Genomic DNA, 24,085 nt, shown 5'->3' with positions numbered 1-24,085 from the left:
TACGTTACACAATGATTTGCCGTCATTTGTAACTTCGTAAATCATACATGGCCATGCCATCGGCGTCCTGAGTATTTTGCCTGTAGTCTTTTCATCTCCGGATCTTGTCAACCTCTCTTAGGGTGGTTAGGTATCTTCCCTAGCATGACAAGTTAGCTTGAATGAAACATGGCTATGTGTTCAATGACCTACAATTGTTGACTCCCCACCACCAGCGCCTTACTCGCGCACCTAATGTGTTGCCGTGCAATCGAGCATTTCTGTTCCAATGTTGCCAGCCACAGAGGAAGAGGTTGTACACTAAGCCTTGGGTTAAGGGCATGATGATCTGGCACCGTGTTAGCGCCCAGAAGCTGTGAGACCCTTCATATGCATGCCTGATCCCTCGCTGTAATCAACGCCACCTTCCACCATGTATCCGCCTTGGAGATACTTCGGAGATAGCTCTGCTCGAAGCGCAGATCTGGCAAAGGAGGTAGGTGGGAATGCCTGGGCGCCGGTCGGAGAACGCTGTAGGGGATGTCCTCTTCATCGTCATCGTCGTCGTCGTCGTCGTCGTCGTCAATTCCACCATCGTGCTCGTGCTTGACGTGCTCTAGGGTCACAGGCTGTCTTCTCTCGGCTGCTGTGGGCGGGTTGATATCAAGAGCAGGATCCGGATGGCGTTCGATGCTGGCAGCCTGGATAGTTGCGGCAAGCTCTGTGGGAGCTGAATCCATCTTTGGTGCACGTAGTTCCGGCTGGAACTATGATGCGAGTCTGGTATTTCCAAGGTTCCCGAATTGCTGTCGCAGGACGGATAGTCTAAGACACCTTATTGATGAGTGTGGTGTTTGATCACTAAAGGTATCATAAGGTCAGTACATACACAGATACGGAGTAGTGGAGGAAAGGTTAGGTTAGTACCTAGGTAGGTAGGTACCTAGTAGTTAGTGATTGGCGGCGTCGGATGGATGGCCGAGCTGCGGAACGTTGCTGCTGGGGTGGTAGACTACCTACTAGGTACTAGGTATGTACCTTGGCTACCTTACCTTAGCGGGTGGGGAATGACCGAGATCCAATGACATTGACCGAATGAGAAGCTCAAGACGAATTGATTTAATAGTCGCTTACGGCTTCTGTCATTGAGCTACAGCAACGGCTTCAGCTCCAACTAAGATTGAACCAGTAGGCCTTAGACATACAGCCTACCTTATGTAGGTAGGTAGGTAGGGTCACATAGAAGAAAGCTGATTCAATCTCTGGAACAATCTGCGTGGACTTGAACTAATAAATCTGACATGTATCAATGACGGGAAAATCATGATCAGTGCAACGTTGGTTGCTGGGGTTTATGCAATTGCACGAGTGAAATCTTTATCACAGTAGAAGAGAGAGACCCGAACCAATTGGAATTATACAAGGCAAACGTGCTTCTCAAGAGATGATGCAGTGTGACATGTAAACCAGTGGCTTTTAAGGCTGTCAGCATAGCTGTACTGTATGAAGGTTGGTTCAACGTGATGATCGGCATCAGGCCCATCATAGCCTGTAATCACATAACCCCTTCTCCATTGTCACTCAACCTGCGACGACATGAAGTTGATCCTGTTCATAACCTTGACCATAGTATTTTGCTCTGAGGATGAGCTTCTGTAATGGCGGGATTCAGTGTGACATTCCAGCCGCGCATGTGGTGGACACCGATATGAATGGAATTGGTGTAAGTCCATTTACCTTGATTCACATCTTTTCCTTTGACTCACATATTCCATGTAGGTTGTATTGTCCTTCGTCATCACAGCTGCAATTTCGGTCATTGTGGCCGTCATGGCTGTTCTCAACCGCGGCATACCCAAGCAGCAGTATATGCGAGTCGATGAGAAGGTCCTCCATTGGATCGGTGTCAGAAAACCTGCCAATGAGTCCCCTAGTAATCTTGGCTATCAGTCCCTTCTACTCGCATTGAGCGACCAGATGTTGGCCGTTGGGCTGTGCTATCTCATCGCCATGTATGCACAAGTCTGCAAAGTATCGCTCTATTCCTTTTATATCGGCGCCCAGCTAGGCTATTTATCATCCACCGTTCACTTGTGTACGCTGTTAGTGTTGAAGTCGTACTTCAAGAGACATCCAAAGCAAGCCCTCTTGCGTGGTGGCTTGATGATGTTGTTCCTAGGACTCCTCGTGGCAACCCTCATCCTAGAGTTCATCACACTATCCGAGCCGCGCGACAGGCTATTTCTTTGCGGCCTTCAATATCCGGTATTGCCTCGTCTAGAATCAATGAGTGTCAGATGCTTCTCAATTGCTGTGATGCTGGCCTTTGTCTACTGGAACGCTTTCCGATCGATCAAACTGGACAACTCTCTAAGATACGAACTCGAGAACAAGACTTCCAAGAACACGATCCTACGATGGATATATTCGGGGGGGCAGAGAGAAGTGGACTTTCAGAAGTACTTGGAGCACGAGGAAACAGATAAGCGCCAGCGAAGTCGAAGGAAAGCGGCAATACTGGAGCAAAGTCCTGAGTTTTGGAAAACCTTCATCATGGTGACACCGCTTATAGTGGCCGAGATGGCTGCCTCAGTTCTGTTTGAGTTGCTGGTCGCCATCTTCTCCTTTTCGATTGCCCTATACACACTGGCCATTGGTGTTTTCTATCAAGGTGCCGACATCAAGCCACTATTGACCGCGAGCTTTGGGCAGATTATGCCTATGCTTCTTCTGATCGTTATTGCTCTGACAGCAGTCGAGGTTGGCAGTGAGTCTGTCTGTCACACAGAACATGAAATTTGGGACATTTACTGAAATATCCTGCAGCAATCAAGAACTTCCGAAGAATTGAGATCGAGGTCGAAATAAAAAAACATCCCGCCTCCTTGCACAATACTATGAGGGGCGGCTCTGCACCAGAGAGAAACTGCGTGCTCTCGAGCCGGGTACAGTCGTTCAACTTGCAAAACAGCATGATGGGTGTCACAGAGGGGTTTTCACTGCAAAACCCCCCCAAAACCTATGAGGCCTCATCATTGCCTATGGCTGTTGCATCTCATAGCCAACCAGACCTCTCAGGCACTGCTGGCTTTGGCACGAGAGTCGACTCGATGACCAGGTGGATGACACCGAGGAGAACGACGACGACACAATTAGAAGAGGGGAAACGGGTAAGTTGCTCTTGTTTTCTCTCCCTTTCATATCAGGGTACCTCCTTCACGGTGTTGTAGACGAACTAACACGTACCAGTCTCTACTTCATGCTGCCGAGTCAACTTTGGATCTTCTTGACATTGCCCTTAGAAGCGCCAGAAGGATAACCTATGCTGCGATCTGCCTTGTTCTCTTCCTCTTGGCTGGGTATTTCGTTGCATGCTTTCTCTTCTATCAGTATGTCGTGCCAGCTACTGCAGGAGTGCTCATCATAGGAGGCATATTTGACCTTCTTCGCGGGTTGCAAGGCATCCACAGAATAAGAAGTCAAAGGCTTGAGAAGCAAACACATATATGATGCAGGCCATACACCATAATATGATTGATGGCTTCTGTTTATCCATATTACCTACTACCTACCTACTTACCTACTGACCTAGTACCTTAGGCGTAGAATTTAAGCCTGCTGTGACATCATATTCTCGTAAAATGGGCAACGTTAGTACGAAGGAAGTCAGTCATGGAGGACACCGAATTACTTACTCAAAGTCCATCACCATTGCTAGTCTTAAACTGAGGCATGGGTACCTACAGGCAGCAACAGTCCATGATGCAGAAAGCCTGGGCTCCATGTCAGCAGTGATAATACTGGTAAGATACCCATGTAAGGTAGGTAGGTAGGTATGTAATATTAGAGACCCGCTCGGGTACCGATGATTTCAAGCAAAGTACTTCCAACAGCAGCGTCCCCGAGGATAAAGTACAAGTTACGTAGTCAAATTGTGAAGTGCATTGACTTCATTGCCCCAATTGAGCAGCAAATCAAAGTGGGTTGTGTGCTCTGTGGTGTGTGCCCGGGTGTGGGTGTGGGTGCCTCACTAGGTCATCGCTCACTGCACGAAAAAATCTGGCACTAACATCCAACTTTTAGGATCTTCAGGCTCCAGAGTCCAGTCCAGAATTAATAGTTCCACGACTCCAGGAGAAATTTCTACCGGAAGATACCACTCCCATACAAAGGTCCGAGCTAAGCACAGTTCAACCGCCAAAATGAGTGACGCTCAGGCGAACGAGGCCGAGAAGAACGTGAGTCTTATTCTTGTCCTCATCCCGGACCTCGAATGCCCCTCTTCTTTTCTCGTGTCGTCTGTTGCCCCGCGATCGAGAAATTTAACGTCTAGGACATCGACAAACCCCAAAGACAGTGACTGATGGCATCGTTCAACAGATTGAGATCTGGAAGGTCAAGAAGCTGATCAAGCGTCTTGAAGCCGCCAGAGGAAATGGAACCTCAATGATTTCCCTCATCATCCGTAAGCCGTTCTCGTGACACAAGCCCTCCCAAGACGCGCACTAACTCGTGTGTCCTTTTAGCCCCCAAGGATCAAGTCTCTCGAGCAGCCAAGATGTTGGCTGAAGAATACGTACGGCTTCAGAGTCCTCTCGAAATTCCCCTATGGCGACACTAACAACCCCCCAGGGTACTGCCTCCAACATCAAATCTCGAGTCAACAGACAGTCTGTCTTGTCCGCCATTACCTCGACCCAGCAGCGCCTCAAGCTGTACAACAAAGTGCCCCCTAACGGTCTGGTCGTCTACTGTGGCGAAATCTTGACCCAGGAAGGCAAGGAGCGAAAGGTCAACATCGATTTCGAGCCTTTCAAGCCCATCAACACGTCCCTCTACCTGTGCGACAACAAGTTCCACACCGAGGCTCTGGCCGAGCTGCTCGAGTCCGACCAGAAGTTTGGCTTCATCATCATGGATGGTAACGGTGCTCTGTTTGGAACTCTCAGCGGCAACACACGTGAGGTTGTCCACAAGTTCTCTGTCGATCTTCCCAAGAAGCACGGTCGTGGTGGTCAGTCCGCTCTCCGTTTCGCTCGTCTGCGAGAGGAGAAGCGTCACAACTACGTCCGAAAGGTTGCCGAGTTGGCTGTCCAGAACTTCATCACTGCCGACAAGGTCAACGTCGCTGGTCTCATTCTTGCTGGTTCCGCCGATTTCAAGAACGACCTCAACGCCTCTGACATGTTCGACGGTCGTCTTGCGACCAAGGTTATCAAGGTTGTTGATGTTTCTTATGGTGGTGAGAACGGTTTCAACCAGGCTATCGAGCTGTCTTCCGAGACTCTCGGCAACGTCAAGTTCATCCAGGAGAAGAAGCTCATCGGAAAGTACTTTGAGGAGATTAGCCAGGACACTGGCAAGGTTTGCTACGGTATTGAGGACACCCTCAAGGCTCTCGAGCTCGGTGCCGTCGAGACCTTGATCGTTTTCGAGAACCTTGAGATCACCCGCTGGGTTCTCAAAGACAGCAACGGCAGCGAGGTCATCCTTCACACCACCAAGCAACAGGAGCAGACCAACCGTGACAAGTTCCTCGACAAGGAGACCGGCCAAGAGATGGAAATTGTTTCTCAGGAATCCTTCCTGGAATGGATTGCGGAACACTACAAGGACTTTGGTACCACTCTTGAGTTTGTTTCTGACCGATCCACCGAGGGCAACCAGTTCGTCAAGGGTTTCGGTGGTATCGGCGGTCTTCTCCGCTACAAGGTCAACTTTGAGCAACTGGCTGACTTGAGTGACGACGACGAGTACTACGACGGTGAGTTGGCATAATGCCCAGGAAATGAGAGCTCTTGATTCTGATCAGCAAACAGATTGACCAGCGGATCCCCTCGTTACCAGCGAGGGATCGACTCAAGTTCATCCGTCCATGTACAACAACAGTGCCATGCGCCCCGAGGCGCAGAGGTCGACCGATGCCGCGCCGATGTCAATCGCCCAGCACCGCTTGGTGGAGAGGGACAGTCTCGCGCCTCTCCATTCTTCCCGCCAGGCATCGCGACCCAGTCCGCTTCGCACAATGATGACGGCTTGAGTTATGATCGACGGGAATAGAGGTACATCTCAGACCCTCCAATTCTTGCACCTCGGGAAATCAGAATGTCAGGTCTAACGGCTGGTAGGCCCAACCATTAAAATTGAAGGATAGCGGCGGCACGGCGGCTAGGGTATCGATCTTGAGGGTCATCACGGGTAAAGCATCATATCGCGACGTCCGGCCTGAAGATTGTTGTTATTTGAGTAGAGTCGGCGTTAGCTGGCTGCAAGGCTTGTCCCTGATTGGGCATATATAGTCATGAGCAGGCATTACACGCCGGGTCAACGAAATACTAGTCGTTTGCATGGCCATTCTTCTGAGTTCAAGTGAAATATTTTTATGTACTTCGAATTACAGTACCCAACTGAAAACAGAGGGGGGATGAAAAGAACCTCTCCGAAGAAGGACTATCCATAAATCAAGGGAACTCACATTACAGAGTATACTCTACGATTTTAATTTTATGAACCAAGGCTTACCAGCATTGTACTGCATGATATCGTATTGTTAATCACCGCGTATTTGAACGATATTAGCTCCATGCCCCATTCCGGTGCTTCTGGTCGCTGTGGGGGTCCGCGGACCTTGGGTAGGTTAGTAGGTAGGTACCTTAGGTAGTAGTGGACGGGAGGTACCTAGCATGGGTGTGCTACGTCAATACAAGCTTACATGGGCTGCACTTAGGATCGAATAACTGGAAATGGCCTATCAACGAACACATCTTGTCAACACCATTCCATCTCATCTTCTCACTGTCATATAATCTTCCCTTTCTCCCATATCTGCGCTATAGAGGGACCTCAGCTCAGTCTCAACTGAAGCTGTCGTCAGGCGCTTAAACATAATTATCTTCTTATAATGCCTGAAGACTCCCCTCCACCAGCGGCCAACCAGGCTGGCCGCGCCATCCCCGTCGGCCTCAACGAAGCAGCACTCGATTCTCCGACTTTTCGTGTAACCGCCGCAACCTTTGGCGATCAAGTCGATGCTATAGAAAAATGGCTCAACGGATATGCTCAGTCGACGTCGAAACTACTGCACGATATCCTCGCCCTCGAAGAGACGATTAATACTTTTCTCGTGAAGACGATGCCCTCGGCGGCTGACGGCGTTGTCGATAATGATTATACATTTTTGGCTTTGAAGAGGGTGGGTGATGGATGGCGTGAGTATTGGATTCAAATGATAAGCACAATGAAGAAGGTGGAGGGCCTAGTCGTCGACCCTATCCGGCAGTTCATCGTTGGCGATCTCAGGAACTTCAAGGAGTGCAGGAGGGCCATGGAGCAGGCGCAGCGAACGTTTGACTCTACGCTCGCTCGATACGTCAGTCAGTCAAAGACAAAGGAGCCATCAGCTCTGCGCGAAGATGCCTTTGCTGTTTTCGAAACCCGAAAGGCTTACCTCAAGGCCTCGATGGATTACTGCCAGCTTGCACCGCAGCTGCGCTTTAGTATGGATAAGTTGCTTGTCAAAATATGCAGTGAGCGTTGGAGCCAGCTGCGGCGCGCTAGAGAAGCTGCAATCGACACTACGCGCTGGAATCAGGAAATGGAGCGCATTCAGGGGTGGTCGAATGAAATGGGAGCGTCCGAGATGGTCTTCAGGCGAGAGTTGCAGTCTGCCAGGAGAGAGATTGGAGAAAACGCGTTAGTAGGATTCAAGCCATCCCGTGAGCTCGAGGACTACAGCACTTCAACCGTTCCTTTCCTCGGCACTCGTGGCCCCATCACTGTTCGTCTTGAGGAAGGTGCCACAGTTGTCTCTGAAAAGCAAGGATGGCTGTTCCTGCGGGTGCTCTCAGGGAAACCAGCAAGACATACGTGGATCAGGAGATGGTATTATTGCCGTGATGGCATCTTTGGCTGGCTGATACCAGGACCTCTGGGAGTTCTTCAGGGTGACGAGATTGGGGTTCTGCTTTGTAATGCAAAGCCGGCTGTGGCTGAAGACAGACGCTTCTGCTTCGAGGTCAAGACCAAGAGCCAGACAATCCTGCTCCAGGCAGAGACCCAGGGCGAGCTGACCGAGTGGTTGGAGGTTTTTGAGGTTACCAAGAAGCGGGCTTTCGAGACCAGCATGAACAGAACTAGTGCTTCTCTTCCCGGGTCCATCGATCCTGCGTTTTCCATCTCTCCCCCTAGTATTCCCGAGTTCTCTGCCAAGACCCTCGACGCACAGATCGGTATCTACGATGAATCAAGCCCTAGTATTGACCGAACAAACACACTGCCTATTCCGGGACCAGACGGTAACCTCAATACACGACAGAGCTTTGACGTTAACGGCAGCATCTCTCGTCGTACCATCACTGCTCTGGGCCGAGACCTGGCTCGAGAGGAGGGCGAGAGTGGCCGTGAGCATGCTGCCAGAATCATCCAGAAGCTCGACCTACATCGCAAAGCGACCTTTGGCACCCAAGGCCCGGAAGCCGGACAAGGAGGTTCAGCTTCCACGACTGGACTGGCTAGCATGATGGCTACTAGTCACACGCTACCGCCAGGATTTCCAGGGTCTGTTGGAAGCACAACAAATTTCAGGCAGACGCCCAGCATGCTGCCATCGGTTGACACACAAGTTGGCACTTTGGCTCCAGCAACCCTGGCCAAGCCACCCTCCATGACTGGATTGAGTCGAATTGCAGTTCTGACAGCAGGAGAACGCCAACCTGTAGGTAACAACAGGAAACTCCCTGCGTCTGTGGTTGCAAACTACTGGGGAACAAGTCTCTGGGGTGCAATGAACGCACCGCCACAACCCGTCCTTCCCAGACTCGATGAGGATGACCCTATTGGTGTTGTTGTTCCTGGAAGCACTGTAGGGCAAGGTGTTCAGCGGAAGGACGGTGGCGAGTACTTCCCCCGAAACTACCCCCCAGAGTTGAGAGCGCAACACGCCCAGTTTCGACTCCTTTTCCCAGATGCGCCCTTGGAGGAGAAGCTGGTGCTTGTCTTCCGGGCCGCCTGGACTGGGTCTCCTGAGCGAGGGCCCGGCAAACCAGACATGGCGGGCGACGGCCGCATATACGTTACACCCGACAATATGTACTTCTATGGACAGCAAATAGGACTCGTCACGGCGTACAACATCAGTCTAGATATCATCAGTGAAGTAACGGCAGCCCCAGGCAGGGACTGCGACTTCATTTTCCTTCATCTGAATGAAAATGCCAACGAAACGGGGTATACCAGGATCACTATCAAAGTCTTCTTGGAGGATCTCGGTCTACTTCACACTCGTCTCAACCTATTGATCGACGACATCCAGGCTGAGGAGCCCATGGATGTTGAAGCAATCATCACCACCTTGATCAATCTCGAAAAAGAAGAGTATGACCGCCCAAGTCCCAGTGTCGAAAGCTGGGAGGAGGTCTCAGCAACCACGCCCATGGATGACGGTACTTCGATGGGTCGGCCTGTTGCTCGACGCATGGAGTTCGGCCCTCCGCTTCGTCTTTCGAAATCGAGGACTCGACATAACCATAAACTTCACTTGCCAGCTCGCCCTGTCATTTATGAACCAGAGGGCATGAAGGAGATGGCGGCTGAGCGACACTTTGAAATCAGTGCCAAGTCCTGCTTCCACGTTTTGTTCGGTGACAAGAGTTTTGTATTCCCAAAGCTCTACTTTGAACGACGTGCTCAGCAGATTGCTCAAGGACCCTGGGTTCTAGTTGATCAAGGCAGGATGAGGCGTGACTTCCAGTTCAAGGTTGACTACAAGGATGTCTTGGGTCGGTCCAAGACGGCCGATGTTAATGACTACCAGATCATCGATGTCTTCAGCGATCACGTTACGTACGTGGTGACTCATGTCAAGACGGCGTGGCATCTGCCTCACTCAAGCTGGTTCAAGGTTGTGACCAAGATTGTCATAACGCACGTGGCCAAGTCCAAGTGCAAACTAGCCATCTACACAAAAACGGATTGGTCGAAAAACCCGGCGCTCTCCAAGAACCTGATTGACCGCCAAGCCATTCACGATGCTGCAAGTGACGCCGAAGAGTTGGCTGAGGTTGCTACGGATCAAGTTCGGAAGCTTGGAACTCGCAGCCGAACAAACAGAGCAATCCAGGTGTATGGCCAGATTGGGCAACAGACAGAGGTGGTGGTCTTTTCGCCTGCTGCAACAGATTCGGCAAAGAAGCAGGCCATCAAGCCTCGAACCCTGACGACAATGGTGTTTGAGACGATTCGGTCTCTGGGAGAGAGTGCAGTATCGTCACTCATCATGTGGGCTATCGCTGTGCTGCGCAACTTGTTCAACCTGATTACAGCCCAGTGGATCATCCTGGCGCTTCTCGCATTCAGCACGCTTACAAATCTCCTACTAACGTCAAGCGAGACTTCGACGTGGTGGAGAGAGCGAAGGGCAGCAGGATTCATGCAAAACATCGGAATTCGACCCAATTCCATGATGAGTAAGGCCATATACTTTGCGGATCTGGATACAGCATCCGGGACCAATCAAGGGCTGTCTTTTCCCGAAAACAGCACATGCTTCTCGACCTTCAAAGACCTACTGGATACGACAGATATGGATGCGCCCTGGGAGGATGCCGGTGCTAGTTTGGCTACACCCACTAGTCGTGCTACAGCCCGTCGACTTCGACGGACTCGACAGCGGCTAGGATCGTACCGGCATGACTTGCTAGTAGCCATGAGGGTTGTCAACAGCATTGAGCGAGAAATGCTACAGTCAGAATGGGAGAATTGGTTGGTAGATGAAAAGTTCCTATGTGATGAACTGGATACTATGCTGCTGCAGCAGGGCGACACAAAGGGACAGAGGAAAGGGGCAGAAGCCGGCAAGGGGCCACAGAAGGCCATGGAGCCTATGCCAGCTAAGAGACGGCAGGCCCTCGAGCAGTGGCGGGATTCTTACTGCGGGAGCTGTAAGCAGGACTACCAGGTTGCGATGAAGGATCGGAAATTGTCGATTGTGTAACACGATAGAAAGAGCATACTGTGGTATTGGGTAAGGCACCCTAAGTAAGTTTTCCTTGGTAGTAGCTGTACATACAATGTGTAAGTAAGCACTCGAGAGGTGAATAGAACTCTCGGGCTCGCCCTCGCCATCACCCTCGCCATCACCTGGCGAATTTCATCTGTCATCAGTCATCATAAGTACGGAGTCGGAGCGGACTCTTTTAAAAATGCCGAGGAGCGGTGCTTAATATGGACAGTAGCTGGACTAATCGGGAGTAGGATATTCTGGAATTGATTATGCATAATTCTACGTTAGTCGTTGTCGTGTACATACATGTACGGAGAACCAAGGATGCAAGCGGGTCTGTTGGCCTTGTCGCAGTTGACAGTGCCTTATCCAATATTGATTATCTAGGTATGAAATAGCCACCTTTCGAAAATCTAAACGACGGAGATTGCATTTGTACTTTGTATATCCATGCGCTGCCTCTACCTATAGGTGTAGGTCGGTAGTTTAGTAGTTAGTTGGCTGTTAACTTGATACCATGCTCCAGATGCTGTAAAGGAGGACTGTGGTGGATGACTAAGCTGCCTTCAAGGTGTAGGCGAGGGCGGGCCTAGGTAGGTCAGTAGGCTTGGCCACTGACGGTTGGGTACCTACCTAGGTAGGTAGACACTATAGGTACTGAACGTAACTGTAAGGTTATGGAGGTTGGGTAGTGACGTCAATCGCGGGAATGACGGCAGTTGATCATGGCCCATCGCGGCCGAGAGAATTGAAAAAGGTTCTTGGTACATATGATTTCGACTGCTATTTCTAGCGTTGGTTGGTCGTTGGTCTTCTTGGCTTTATCTCATCTTGTTCACCTTCTGACGTCTTCATTTTTTTATTGAAACATTTAACTTAGCGACTCTTTTTGGACTTATCTTGTTTTATCTCGTAAGCAGGCACGAGACTACCTCGATACTCACTCCTCCGAGATCTCACACTTGCTCTATTCACCAACTCAAGTCCAATCCATCCGCCGCTTATCTCCATAAGTACCTTAGCTATCCACTCAGCCAGCAGCTATGGGGGGTAGTCACCACGAACCTCTAGGGGCTATGGGCCCTGTTGAGTGGGAACAAGTCCCCCAAGACGACGACCTTGAAGAGTTCTTGGCCGATGTTCTTTCTGAGACGCAGACCGTGGTCGAATCTATTCCCGTGCCAGCCACCAAGGACGCTTCAAGCTCTGCAGGGCGAGCTCGATCCAAGACAGAGTCGGCGGCTTCAGCTCCTGATATCAAACGTGCTCTGACCCTGCGGCAGAAAGCTGAAGCCATCGGCCAGGCACAAGATCTGCAGAAGGAGTGGAGGGAGATCAAAGTCAGCGCGAAAGAGAATCCTCTCGGGATCAACGTCTACAAGCTAAGCGCCAAAGATGGGCGCGGCTCATGGTTCGCTCGCCGGAGTGTACACGAAGGGCTGTCCTTCGACGACTGGAAGAAGGGTCTCTCTGTTGAGTTTTCGGAGACGATGAAGGTTCAAGGTGCTCCTGGAAGTGGCAATATCCGTGGTATCGGCGCGGACAAGCGCGTGGAGGACAAGCAGATTGGTGATCATGGCCAACTGCAAGGTACGCCGACCCGACCGAATCATGCCATCACTACCAAAACGTCTTTTAGCTGACAGCCAATAGTCTTTCAACTTTCTGCCCAGTTCCCTGGCCCGACTGCCCCGCGAGACTTTGTGACTCTTCTCCTGACTTCCGAGACCTCCGTGAAACCCGCCCAAGGATCCCGGCCCCTCCGACAGTACATGATAGTCTCAAAGCCTTGCGAGCACCCCGAGTGCCCTCCCCGCCAGGGCATTATCCGTGGCTACTACGAATCAGTCGAAGTAATCCGTGAAGTCCCAGTCGACAACTTTACCTCTAAGAGATCCCTTTCGTCGGCCGATCTCCTGGATCGAGACGAGGGGAGGATAGCGAGCCCCAAACCTGGCAGCGAGGGCCACGGCTCAATGCCACTCGACGAACGTCCCACGGCTGTCGAATGGCTCATGGTGACTCGTAGCGACCCTGGCGGCAGCGTCCCGCGCTTTCTTATCGAGAAGGGAACACCACCAGGCATCGTTGGTGATGCTGGCAAGTTCCTTAAGTGGGTGACGTCGAAGGCTATGCATGGATTCGCTGAACCGGAAGAGATTGGCGAAGCAAATAATAATAGTGACGTCGCTGAAGCATCTGCCACGAGCCATGCAGAGTCCACGGCTGCACCGAACCCTACTGCCAATCTTGAAAGGGCCAAGGCTGAAGCTGCCATGTCTACAAATCAAGACGACCCTTTCCCGGGCAGCAATGGGCTGTATGGTGTCATAGCTGGTGCCATAGGGGCTGCCAGTTCCTATATTCCTACAAGCCTGCTCAAGACCTGGGGAACTGGTTCAGATTTTGTGTCCACCGATGGGAGTGTGTCCGACGCTCACGCGATTGCTGAGGAGCAACATGATGACGATAGCGACACCTCCTCCATCCGAAGCTTTGCCTCAGCCCTTGAGAAGAGTGTGACTGCCGAGAACAAATCTCCCGATAGTCTTGTTGAGTCCCAATCGGAGACTTCCCGCTCCAACCCGCAGCAGTCACAGCAGTCACTAGCCGATAAGGAACTTAAGAAGCTCGAACAAAAGAAGAAGAAGCTGGATGAGAAGATGGCTCGTCTTGAGGAGCGGCGACAGAGTAAGCTTCTTGGGGACAAGGAGAAGGACGCTGCTACTCTGGCCAAGTTGCGTGAGAAGCATGAAAAGGAGGTGGCCAAGCAGGAGGAGAAGTATCGCCGCGAGATGCGCAAGCTAGAGGAGAAACGTGAGCGGGACCAGCGTAAGGCTGAAGAGCGACGTCGCAAAGCAGCCGAGCAGGAAGAGAAGAACAACCTCTCACTTGAACTTGAGCGCGTTCGTGCAGAGCGAGATGTTGCTCGTCGTCAGATCGAACTCCTTGAAGGGCAGGTTGGCGAGTTGCAGGCACAGAATACGATGCTTGTCCGAAAGCTTGGTAAGAACGGACTGCTGGACAGTCCAGGCTCTCCATCACCGTCCATCAAAAGCATCCAGAGAGCCCAGACAGATGTTTGAGATAACATGTTGGAAAGTATTGACTCAGTCAGGGGAGGAACGGAGGGGTGGTTCTCATAAAAACTACTATTGTTCACATACAGCACACGTGTTACGGCCGTTGTTCTACTGCGAGGCGTCAGGGGAGCTCTTTTTCAATAAATCATGAATAGCATCAACTCATTACTTTTCTCTTCGCCGCTTGTTTTACTTGCAGGGATCTCTCTTTGTTTGTGCGGAGTTTCCTAGAAAGACTGTAACAAAAGACCTGACATATGCCCCAGGCCATCTTGCACAGCACTGCCTGACTTGTTGATCCTCTCGCAAAAACCAGAATCAGGCTGTTTTCTTGCTATCGCTGCAGAAGCACGAACAACCCGTGATAAGATGGCGAAGACCTCAGGCTTCGACGCATATCCAAGAGGTCCGTCTTCTTGGCTCGCGAGATTCTCCATTGCCTCTAAACCGGCACTGATCCATGTCGTAAGTGAGTCGAGAGAGGGGTCATTAGACTCCCATGTCAGGATCTCGTAGAGAGCAATCCAGCGCTGTGTCTCTCTGACCTCATCCACGAACAAGTTCTGCTCCTCAATGACAAAAAGTGAATCGTCAAACTTCATTGCCTCCTGCAGCTGGTCCTGAATAGAGAACACGTTGTTCTCAGGGGCTGGGTACCGAGAATCACCCATGACGCGACGCACAATGATTTGGCGGAACGTTGAGCTACCAGCGTAGTGCTGGGCTAGCCATAAGAGAAGGCGATTTGCCGCTTCAATGGGTACAAGAGCTTTTCCTAGAATGCTCTGGACTGCTGCGGATCCCACGTCTCGAATGTCGTCATCGTCATCGTTGAGGGAGTCATAGAGAGCGAGGATAGCTACAAGGTGTTCTTCTTGAGCCCATGATTGGCCCACTTCAATGACGGAAAAGAATGAGCAGAGTGATTCGACTGTAGCGAGACGAGTATCAAAGTCCTGCAGAAGGTTTTAGTGGACAAAGATCGTATATCACTGGCTTCCCCATCACTCACCTTATCATCCAGGCCGGCATCGGCCATCATATGTCCCCAGTTCTTGATTCCCTCTGGTGTGACAACCTGTGCTCTACTGAGGATGGCGATGATACAGCCACTAATTCTGATAACCGCATTGGCGAGGGCAGGGTTGATAGAACTCAGTGGCAGGCTGCTCCAAATCTCCAGAAGCAGACCCGGTGAAACGAGGCTGATATTTCCACTCTTTAGAACCTGGTCGAGGATCTCTGTGAAGTTCTGCAGGGCAATAACCCGAGGCTCAACGGGTCCAATTTTGAGACATATATCGCGGTACAGGTTGCAGAACTTGCCCACATCTTGCTCTGAGAGGCAAGAAATGTCCCAAAGCTTAGGAACTGTCTCAAGGCCAGTCACTATCGTGTTGACGCCCATGGTCGTGCTCAGGAACAATGTGTTGAGATTTTCGATGGGGCCACTACCCTCAGAGATGGAGTGGACTTCATGTATTACCCTCTGTGCTCTGAGTAGAGCCCCCTCTTGGTTGTCGGAGGTAGGAAACTCGAGTGAAATAGGACCAGTTGACCCAGGCCTGGGGAGAGCTCGTACAAGATTAGTGACCTCAAGATACGCAGCAGGAATTTCAGGGGAGTCCAAGGCCTGGATTTCGCGCCAGTACTCAATGAGAAAACCGGAGAGCTTGGGTATGTCGTCTGTATAGTACCTGTTAGCGGGTTTTCTAATTTGTCGATACACTCTTTCTCACGTTGCAGCCGCTCGGGCATAACCTCACTCAACCGATCAACGATATACTTCAGTACCAACAGAACACCATGTACATGATTTTGAACATTCCCGATTTGAGAGCGAACAGACTCAGCGGCAATACTGGTGATAGTATCGAGCCATTGAGCATGTAGGAGACACGAGCATAGAGTTCGGGCTGCAATCTCGCGGACGTGCCACACCGGGCTGGCCAGATACTTTGCTATATGTATCTGGAGCTCTTCACGAAATACCTCAGGGGGGCCGGCTCTTCGGATGATGTCAAGGGCTGGGAAGACTGACTCGGCCGCAGCTGAACTGGCGGCAATGGAGGCCATCATCTGGTGGCCTGACTTCAGAAGGTGGAGGAGAGTCCTTGGAAGGGAAAGGTATCGGTGGTAGGCGATCCGGTTGGCTTTACCATCCCAACCTGCTTCCATGAGTGCTTTGCTCTGATGGGATCCAAAGAGACAATCTATCAGACTTCGGAGTAGGATCAAGCCGCAGTTACGGATGGCCCATAGTTCAGACTTGAGGCCGTTGGCTGCCAGCTCGAGGCACTGCGGTAAGAATTTCTCAGACTTATTTCCCATGGCTGTCAAGTAGGAACTCTTGAAGATCTCCTTCAGGCAATTATAAGCATGGACCTGAGGAAGATTCGAACCGTCGGTCTCAGTGACGCGGGCTTCCTGGCTAGCGATCTCCACGAGCTTGTTCATGACTTGTTCAAATGAAGGATTAGACGTATTGGCGGATAAGACGCCTGTCATCATGGCAGGGATACCGGCAGATCGCCGAGTGGTCGATACCTGAGCGTTGATGGCTTCTAATGTGCCCTACTTTTAGTTAGTTCCCAATCCTTCTATTCCATTTCTTGTAGAGTATAGGTTCTGGAAAAGTGTAGTGACTCAGCAGGTATATCGTAGGACTTACCGCATACCACTGCTCGAGAAGAGCGGTACCACACTCGGCGCCAGCTTTGGCTTGGTTTAGGTGCTTAACAAGTTGGCAGCATGTAGAGAAAGTGAGGGCGACTGTCGTAAAAGCGCCGCGGTGTCTTATACTGGCTAGTTGGGTAAATGATAAGTTCCCTATTCTCTCATAAGCTTCCTTTGACGGGCAGATTCTGCCTTGGCGGGAGTGTTGCTTGATAGAAAGGATAATGATGCGCATAAGATTGCTACTGGTGTTTAGCTGAAGTGATACTCCAAGTCGTTGATTGACTTACCTGGCTTCATGGACAGACCGGAAGCTGTAGCTCAACACATCTTTGGTGTCGAGCCCATCAACCTCTTCTAGCTCTTGGGGTAAATGGCCTTCAGGCGAGTCATCACAGAGAATATCGCGGACTGCTGCCCAGACTCTTTCGCAGCAAGTAACCAGAGTGTCTTGCAGAGCCTGTATTGACTGCAACTCTCCTTCAGAAAACTGAAGCTCTGAAACCACCTGCCACATGTAGCACAGGGAAGCAAAATCACCGTGCAGCGGCGCATCTAGAACCGCTCTGCCGAGATCCTTCTCAGCGACTACTAGCCTCGCTTCCAGGCCTCCTATCAGCTTTGAAAGTAGTGCGACTCGATGTTGCTCATTTTCGGAGAACCTATACAGTAGCTGAGATACTCTGGCGACACCGTCTGAATGATCGGCTCGAGCAGTCTTGCGAGAAAGGGCTTCAGTTCTTCTCAGAAGTTCTGTGAGCTCTTGAGTGGGATTTGGTTTGCCTTGTCGGGCCAGCAGGTAGAAGTTCCTGTACCGGCTATCCGAGAATATACATCTGAGTACCGTAGCGGCATGGCTTCGGATGTCATCAAATGGATCCATGATCAGGTCAGACAAAGCTCGGAGCCATGAGCCGCCAAACTGATCAAAGAATAGCGTCTGGTCATCTGCGGTCTCCCACGTCTTTGACTTTTCTCCTTCCATTCGAAGAATGAAAGTGACCGCCTTGAGAGAAGCACTATGTCGCTGATAAGAAGCAGTGGGTGTTAACTCACTACACAAGAAGCCAATGTACCAGAATAGGAACTTCTCGTGATACTCCAAGCAGTGAACCAGCTGAGCTTCAGGGAGAGATATAAGGTTGGTCCGATAAAGGATATGCTGCTGCTGGGCCTGGCCTGGCTGTTCCTTGTGCTTACGAGCGGCGGCTCTTGGGATGCTCTTCTTGAGCACGAAGATGGCACCCCTAACCCTTCTAAACATGTCTCGAACCTTTCCGGCTACTTCGTTTCTAAACTTGGCATCAGAATCGGCAAAGTATGAGGCGAGATGCTTGCGGAGTAGGTCGAGGGCTGTGTATGAATAGGGTCTTGTTGTTGATGGGGAGCTCATGAGCAATGAAAGTGCGAGAGAGCGAACTTCGTGAGATGGATGGGCCAAGACACTCTCCAGAACCTTCTCGTCGAGCACAATCGATGAGTCGCTATCGGCAGATTTATCATCACCGAGTGCTGTTGCAGATTAGCAGGCGTTAGGATATGTTTACTTGGTGGCTTACCTGGCTCTTCTACTAAGCCAACCTTCTTGCCAATCTCTAACGCTGCGAGCTGCAGCAGGGCCGGGAGATTAATATCTATCTCATGGCCTGCAGAGACAGCCTCGTGTTCATTCATTCTCTTCAAGAAACCCAGGGCCTCAGACTTGTCCGCCTTGAACAGAGGGAGGAAGATATAGTTTTTGACTGATTCTAGAATGGAGGGCTCCTCGTTTATGGCCTCAAGCAGCCACATGTGCCAAGTCTCAACGCTCAGCTGTCCTGAAGTGCCTCGTTTGTCTTGGCTTCTGAGACCGCGGTACAAGCAGACAATAAACCTTCCAGCAGTAGGGCAGACAAAGTGAAGGGTCATCCAATGGAACAGTTCAGAAATAAAAGACTTCCAGACATCCAAGGGCTTTGTTGATGTGTCCTTTTGTTGAAGAGTGACATAGCTGGACCGTATCTCATCCAGGGTGACGATGTCCTTGGCAAGGAGATGATCCAATGCCTTTATGGCAGATTTGGCCAGCGGTTTTGATGACTTCCCAGTCACAATCGAGACAAGATTGTCCAAGATGGCAGACTTGGTCTCTTGGCCATCTTTCTCATCCGGATTTCTCCTGATGAGCTGAGGGAGCAGGTCGAGAACCAGTTTCATTGACCGGTGGTTGTCTGACTCGTTCCATTCAACATAAAAATTGAAGAGTTTTATAGTAACATCCCTAGAGTAGGCCCAGAGTTTCAGACTCTGTGACTGCGATTTTGACGACTGTTCAACAAAACCGCAGAGTTTCACGCATGAGTTGCCTGAAGCGCCTTTTGGCTGAGAAGCACTTTCGAGGAGTCTTTTGAATATCGATTGGGCCCAACTACAGACAAAGGATCTTTAGGATATCTACACGAGACCGAGATCGGAGGAATTGCGCACCTTGACTGTTCTTCACTTGGCTGCTCCTCGACCCATTTGGAGATGTGATTCGAATTGGCGATTAAGTCGTCAACCCGTTGAGCCGTGTCTTCCATCTTGATGGGCTTTGAAGAGCGTAGATACGACGGCGTATTTCAGACAAAAATAATTGAATTGCCAAGGAAACTTACCTGTACTTAACTTTGATCCATGAATAAATCTACCACGCCTCGAGGCCGTCGTCAAAAGAATGATCTCTTCGACAACTACCTTGGTAGGTACCTAATACCTAAAGGAAGTGCCATAGGTTAGGTACAGAGAGGTATCACGTGAGGGATCCCGTGAGAAAATTTTGCCCTGGAAGGAGCCCCACCTTTCTGTCGGGACGCACTTTCTAATTTTGCCTGATTTTCAACTGTGCTCAGAATTTCTGATTCCCTAACCCAACTCGCCCTGACCACCATTAGATTATACAGCCATCTATTGGGAGACTGTCAAGATGTCGAAGATCACAGTCGGTATGGTATATCCTGGAGGAGACTGAACTCGCAAGAGGAGTCACAGTACAATAATCAGACACCGCAAGAATGCTAACGACGGTGCAGCTAATGTCCGGACGCAAGTCGGAGAGCTCTTGGAGTACTCCAACGAGACCAAGAAGCGAAACTTCCTTGAGACCGTTGAGCTTCAGATCGGCCTGAAGAACTATGACCCTCAGCGTGACAAGCGTTTCTCTGGCACTATCCGCCTGCCCTCCATCCCCCGACCCAACATGTCCATCTGGTACGGCCAAAGAATCGACAGAGCCAAGAGAATTGGAGGCTAACAAATTGACAGCATTCTCGGTGACCAGCACGATATCGATCGTGCCAAGCACGGTGGTGTTGACGCCATGTCCGCTGATGACTTGAAGAAGCTCAACAAGAACAAGAAGCTCATCAAGAAGCTTGCCCGCAAGTACGACGCCTTCGTCGCCTCCGAGGCTCTCATCAAGCAGATCCCCCGTCTCTTGGGTCCCGGTCTGTCCAAGGCCGGCAAGTTCCCCACTCCCGTCTCTCACGCCGACGACCTGACTGGTCGCATCAACGAGGTCAAGTCCACCATCAAGTTCCAGCTCAAGAAGGTTCTCTGCATGGGTGTCGCCGTCGGAAACGTCGAGATGACCCAAGAGCAGCTCGTCGCCAACATCATGCTGGCCATCAACTACCTCGTCTCTCTTCTCAAGAAGGGCTGGCAGAACGTCGGAAGCCTTACCATCAAGGCTTCCATGTCTCCCCCCAAGCGCCTGTACTAAGCGTGTTTCTTCAGCTTCTGCCTGAGATGGCTCCGGCAATCGTGTTCACTGAAATGTGGACTGCAGCTTAGACTAGGGTGGCAGGAAAAATAAACACAATAAATAAGCCAAATCTGCTTTTCAAATGGGATTGTCAAGCGAACCCATCCAAAACCTGGATAAACATGTACATTGGAGATAGATGATGGAGAGTATCCAGGCCCCAAGTTGACCCTATCATACACCATGAATGCCAGGATTACAACTGTCGCTGGTTGCAAATCTACGGCACTACATGCCGCTATAGGACTATCAATGACGTGACCGGCTTTCTTCAAGTCAACTCAATTTCCAGCTCATTAGCTGCGGGCAGATGCGAGCAGGGTTTCTTCCAAGCGAAGCCAATTGGTGGGGGGAAGAAGCTCAGCTTTATGAGTGAAGAAAGATGATTACGGATATAGATACCACAGACGGAATCATGGAAACCGAAATTTTGGTGACCTTATTCCATGAAGCCGAGAGAATTGGATCGTCATTAATGATTTCTATTTTATGTATACGCGACAAAGAAAATTCAACAAAGCAGTCATGCCCCCCTTTTTGTCTAATTTGGGCAGCTCTTTGTGACTCTCCAGGCAACGAGGCCCCGTCGCCCAATAACCCTGGCCAGGGTGTCCCAAACGCCGTCGTCGCCAAAATCCAGATCATCCAGGTTCAAGTGTTTCCTGTAACGCCATACCTCTCTAAACCGTAGCCCCTCCAAGCCCTTGTTTGACAGGTAGGGATCTAACCATGTTGCTGATGCCGGGGCTATCAGGTATGTGCCATTCTTTTCCTTCAGATACTCCTGGTTTCGTCTGTCGGCGGGAGTGTCGCATGTGGCGAGTCCGTAGAGTTGCTCAAGTAGCACCTCACCCTTGAGACCCATAACGTCTCGCGTGGTCAAGAACTCATTCTTGCCATTAAGAAGCCAGATTGGCGGTGTATACGTCTTCCACCAGACAGCTTGGGTGGCATCTGATTGCTGACTCAGGAAGACCTGTCCCGGCACCACACCTCCCTGATGATAGATACCCATCAACGAGCCGAGGACGAGGTTAAACCCAATCCAAACTGCCGTAAAGACGTGGAGAATTGTTTGGTTTCGGGGCATGCGGATTGACGAAAGAAATAGTGGTACCGTTGGGAGCAAGAATCTCGCCTCCTGATGTTGAAACGCCGATAGGACCACCAAACCCGACACTGCCGACCATAGTCGGATTGATATTTTGGGTCTGGCTATCAACAAAGCTGCAGCTGGGCCTAGCAGCAACGGCAAATTTCCCACCAAATGCTGGTACCAAGGATGAAGGCCATGCTGCGCCAGGTTCTCGGTTGCTGAGTTGTATTTGAAGTTGTTCAGAGGGGTGATTACAGGTTTATGGATCAGGTTTGTCCATGTGATGGGACCTGGCAGGTAAAACGCGGTATCCAGACCGATGGCAATGACAGTTGTCAGTGCCGCAGCTAACGTCAAGTATACGAGGGACGTAGGCCTGTGGATGTGTTAGCTTGATTCATGCATTTCCGCGCCAAGCGCAAATAGGGTGACTCACCTCTTCCAGAATACAGGGAGCAGTCGAAGTCCAGGAACAACAAGAAATGCTGGAAACGTGATTCGGTTGAAAACACCGAATACTCCAACTATTCCAAGCACTGTGGCAGACAAAACACATGACCGCTGCTGTGTGTCGAATTTGAAGTCAGCTGATAGTTCTTATTAGTGGTGATGGCGTGCAAGTGACGAACCCGTGGATCAGTGACTCGCTGGATCAGAACAAGACTCCACGCAACAACGAGCGTCTCTACCGAGTTGGAGAACGTGTGCGTCTGATAGGTCCAGGTCACGTAGGACGAGGCGACAAGGAGAACGGCAACACGGCGATGCTTCGGTGACGGGATCAACTCATGCAACGCCCAATCTTCAAGAACAAAGCTGATGACAAACATGAGAACGCGCAGAGTCCAGAAAACCGCGATAGGTGGGATCTCTCCGTCTTTGCCGTTACCGATCCATAGCCACCGCAGAAGAAGCATAGGAAGACCGTAGACGGGCCATAGTGGGAAAACACTACGAATAGGGTTCTCGCTTGTAAATTCCCAAGTGTGTCGAATAGGATAACTAAAAATTTGGCCTGGGGTGAATTAGCAGCTGGACTTGTCGTGACAGACTGCGCGAACACAGATTGTATCGAAATGCATCCTCTGGACATGCAGACATTTCAACATCAGGGCACCTGGGAGCCGGCGCGGAGAGAAACATACCGGCTATGACCTCAGGCCCTTGGAAGTTCTCGTCCGGGTGTAAATAACTGGGAGATAGCGCAAACCACAGCCTTATGAGGACGAGCGTGAGATATGTGCGTCGCCACATAGTTGATCTTAGCAGCTGGAAATTGGGAGAGCAATCATGAGCTTAGTTTCGAGGGGAAAAGGCATCGAGTATTCGCATAAACAAAGACCGAACGAACGTGAGTGCTTCGACTCGATGCGCTCCGATAGCTGGCGCTCTCGTGCCGCAATCGCAAGGTGGGGGAAGTAGAGTAAAGCGTCGAGATTTCGCCGGTCGCAGGAAGTATGAGCTAAGCAGATTGAATTCGGATCGTTATGCGCTGCTGATATGTACGTATGCTGTTGCAGGAGCTTCGAGTCGAGGAGGTGGAAAAGGGAAGATGCAAGGTTTATGATGATGGTATATTGTTAGATCGACACATGTGAGTGACAATCCCCCAGGTCAGGAAAGAATTTATAGGAAGAGAAGGGAACAAGAAACCAAGGCAAGAATGGAAGAGGAAATGCGAGACTGATGTGTGTATGAGTAGGTGTTATAGGTGTAGGTGAAGGTGAAGCAAGCCTGTATGGAGGTCAGGTTCTGTTTAAGTGAGTGACACCTACTACCCCCCACTAGAGACAGCCAGATCCATGCCCGAGATATGGATTTATTCGCCCACTGAGTTCAACAAAAGGACATGGATGGATATGGAAGGGGGCCACTTCATGGATCAAGGATCAACAACCAAATCTCATCACAGAAGCTCGACTCGTCTCGTCTCGAGAGCCCTAGGTAGGTAATTAATGGACAGGGCCTAGTAGATGGCCCAAGGGGAATAGAAACATTTCAGGCCCAGGGGGAGCGCCAGCTTACAACGTGGCCAGTGGGAGACGACGCCGTGATCCGGGATTGGCGGCACTAGCTGGATCCCAAGGCCAAGGTAGGGAGGGAAGGGACTGACGATGATGAGGTCCACTGCGTCCGCTAGAAGCTTTTTTTCTTTTAGTGGCTTGGGCTCCCTAGACTGACAAGACGGGACAGGACAGGGGGAGGCGATTTCTGGGGGGGGGCGGGAGGCTTGACGGGCAGCCCAGCCCAGAAGGACGAGCAGGCCTCCTGAAGTTCCGATCCAACATACCTAGGTAGGTAATAATATGATTCTTTTCATGCTTGGTGGCCTATGGCTGGGACAAGTGATTTATTGAGGCATCCTTACAACAATCCTACGTCTTGGAACCAAATCAAGGTACCACGGTAACCCAAACGCCAGGATGACAACACGACGAGCGAGCGGCTCTGTTGATGGATGGTGGACCTGG

The 24,085-nt window shown here is 50.7% G+C and overlaps 8 protein-coding genes across 8 annotated transcripts; 5 read left to right on the top strand and 3 right to left on the bottom strand.

The window, feature by feature from the left end:
- Positions 1-107: 107 nt before the first annotated feature.
- Positions 108-719, bottom strand: FMAN_04495 (uncharacterized protein; the record flags this gene model as incomplete). Its single annotated transcript, XM_041828790.1, has 3 exons — positions 108-139; positions 193-328; positions 405-719. The coding sequence occupies 3 exons, from the start codon at positions 717-719 to the stop codon at positions 108-110; spliced, it is 483 nt and encodes a 160-aa protein (XP_041679618.1).
- Positions 720-1,809: 1,090 nt separating this feature from the next.
- On the top strand, positions 1,810-3,489 carry FMAN_04496 (uncharacterized protein; the record flags this gene model as incomplete). The annotated part of the gene is made up of 3 exons (XM_041828789.1): positions 1,810-2,746; positions 2,806-3,149; positions 3,229-3,489. The coding sequence occupies 3 exons, from the start codon at positions 1,810-1,812 to the stop codon at positions 3,487-3,489; spliced, it is 1,542 nt and encodes a 513-aa protein (XP_041679617.1).
- Positions 3,490-4,181: 692 nt separating this feature from the next.
- Positions 4,182-6,019, top strand: FMAN_04497 (putative eukaryotic release factor 1; the record flags this gene model as incomplete). Its single annotated transcript, XM_041828788.1, has 5 exons — positions 4,182-4,217; positions 4,360-4,444; positions 4,506-4,555; positions 4,612-5,743; positions 5,808-6,019. 5 exons carry the CDS (start codon positions 4,182-4,184, stop codon positions 6,017-6,019), a joined length of 1,515 nt encoding a protein of 504 aa, XP_041679616.1.
- Positions 6,020-6,880: 861 nt separating this feature from the next.
- FMAN_04498 (putative Snf1p protein kinase interacting protein (SIP3 protein)) lies at positions 6,881-10,969 on the top strand (the record flags this gene model as incomplete). The annotated part of the gene is made up of 1 exon (XM_041828787.1): positions 6,881-10,969. The coding sequence occupies one exon, from the start codon at positions 6,881-6,883 to the stop codon at positions 10,967-10,969; it is 4,089 nt and encodes a 1,362-aa protein (XP_041679615.1).
- Positions 10,970-12,021: 1,052 nt separating this feature from the next.
- On the top strand, positions 12,022-14,064 carry FMAN_04499 (uncharacterized protein; the record flags this gene model as incomplete). Its single annotated transcript, XM_041828785.1, has 2 exons — positions 12,022-12,568; positions 12,632-14,064. The coding sequence occupies 2 exons, from the start codon at positions 12,022-12,024 to the stop codon at positions 14,062-14,064; spliced, it is 1,980 nt and encodes a 659-aa protein (XP_041679614.1).
- Positions 14,065-14,288: 224 nt separating this feature from the next.
- FMAN_04500 (uncharacterized protein) lies at positions 14,289-19,298 on the bottom strand (the record flags this gene model as incomplete). Its single annotated transcript, XM_041828784.1, has 7 exons — positions 14,289-15,017; positions 15,074-15,747; positions 15,801-16,635; positions 16,733-16,979; positions 17,028-18,249; positions 18,297-19,144; positions 19,204-19,298. 7 exons carry the CDS (start codon positions 19,296-19,298, stop codon positions 14,289-14,291), a joined length of 4,650 nt encoding a protein of 1,549 aa, XP_041679613.1.
- Positions 19,299-19,681: 383 nt separating this feature from the next.
- Positions 19,682-20,476, top strand: FMAN_04501 (putative ribosomal protein L10a.e, cytosolic; the record flags this gene model as incomplete). Its single annotated transcript, XM_041828783.1, has 3 exons — positions 19,682-19,700; positions 19,788-19,965; positions 20,020-20,476. The coding sequence occupies 3 exons, from the start codon at positions 19,682-19,684 to the stop codon at positions 20,474-20,476; spliced, it is 654 nt and encodes a 217-aa protein (XP_041679612.1).
- A 583-nt stretch (positions 20,477-21,059) lies between these two features.
- FMAN_04502 (uncharacterized protein) lies at positions 21,060-22,868 on the bottom strand (the record flags this gene model as incomplete). The annotated part of the gene is made up of 4 exons (XM_041828782.1): positions 21,060-21,990; positions 22,051-22,178; positions 22,244-22,629; positions 22,676-22,868. 4 exons carry the CDS (start codon positions 22,866-22,868, stop codon positions 21,060-21,062), a joined length of 1,638 nt encoding a protein of 545 aa, XP_041679611.1.
- Between the last annotated feature and the right edge of the window lie 1,217 nt (positions 22,869-24,085).

Source organism: Fusarium mangiferae, assembly GCF_900044065.1.
Source record: "Fusarium mangiferae strain MRC7560 genome assembly, contig: FMAN_scaffold003, whole genome shotgun sequence".
Lineage (NCBI taxonomy): Eukaryota > Fungi > Ascomycota > Sordariomycetes > Hypocreales > Nectriaceae > Fusarium > Fusarium mangiferae.
Note: the sequence above shows the minus strand (reverse complement) of the source record. Positions and strands in the feature narration are given on the sequence as shown.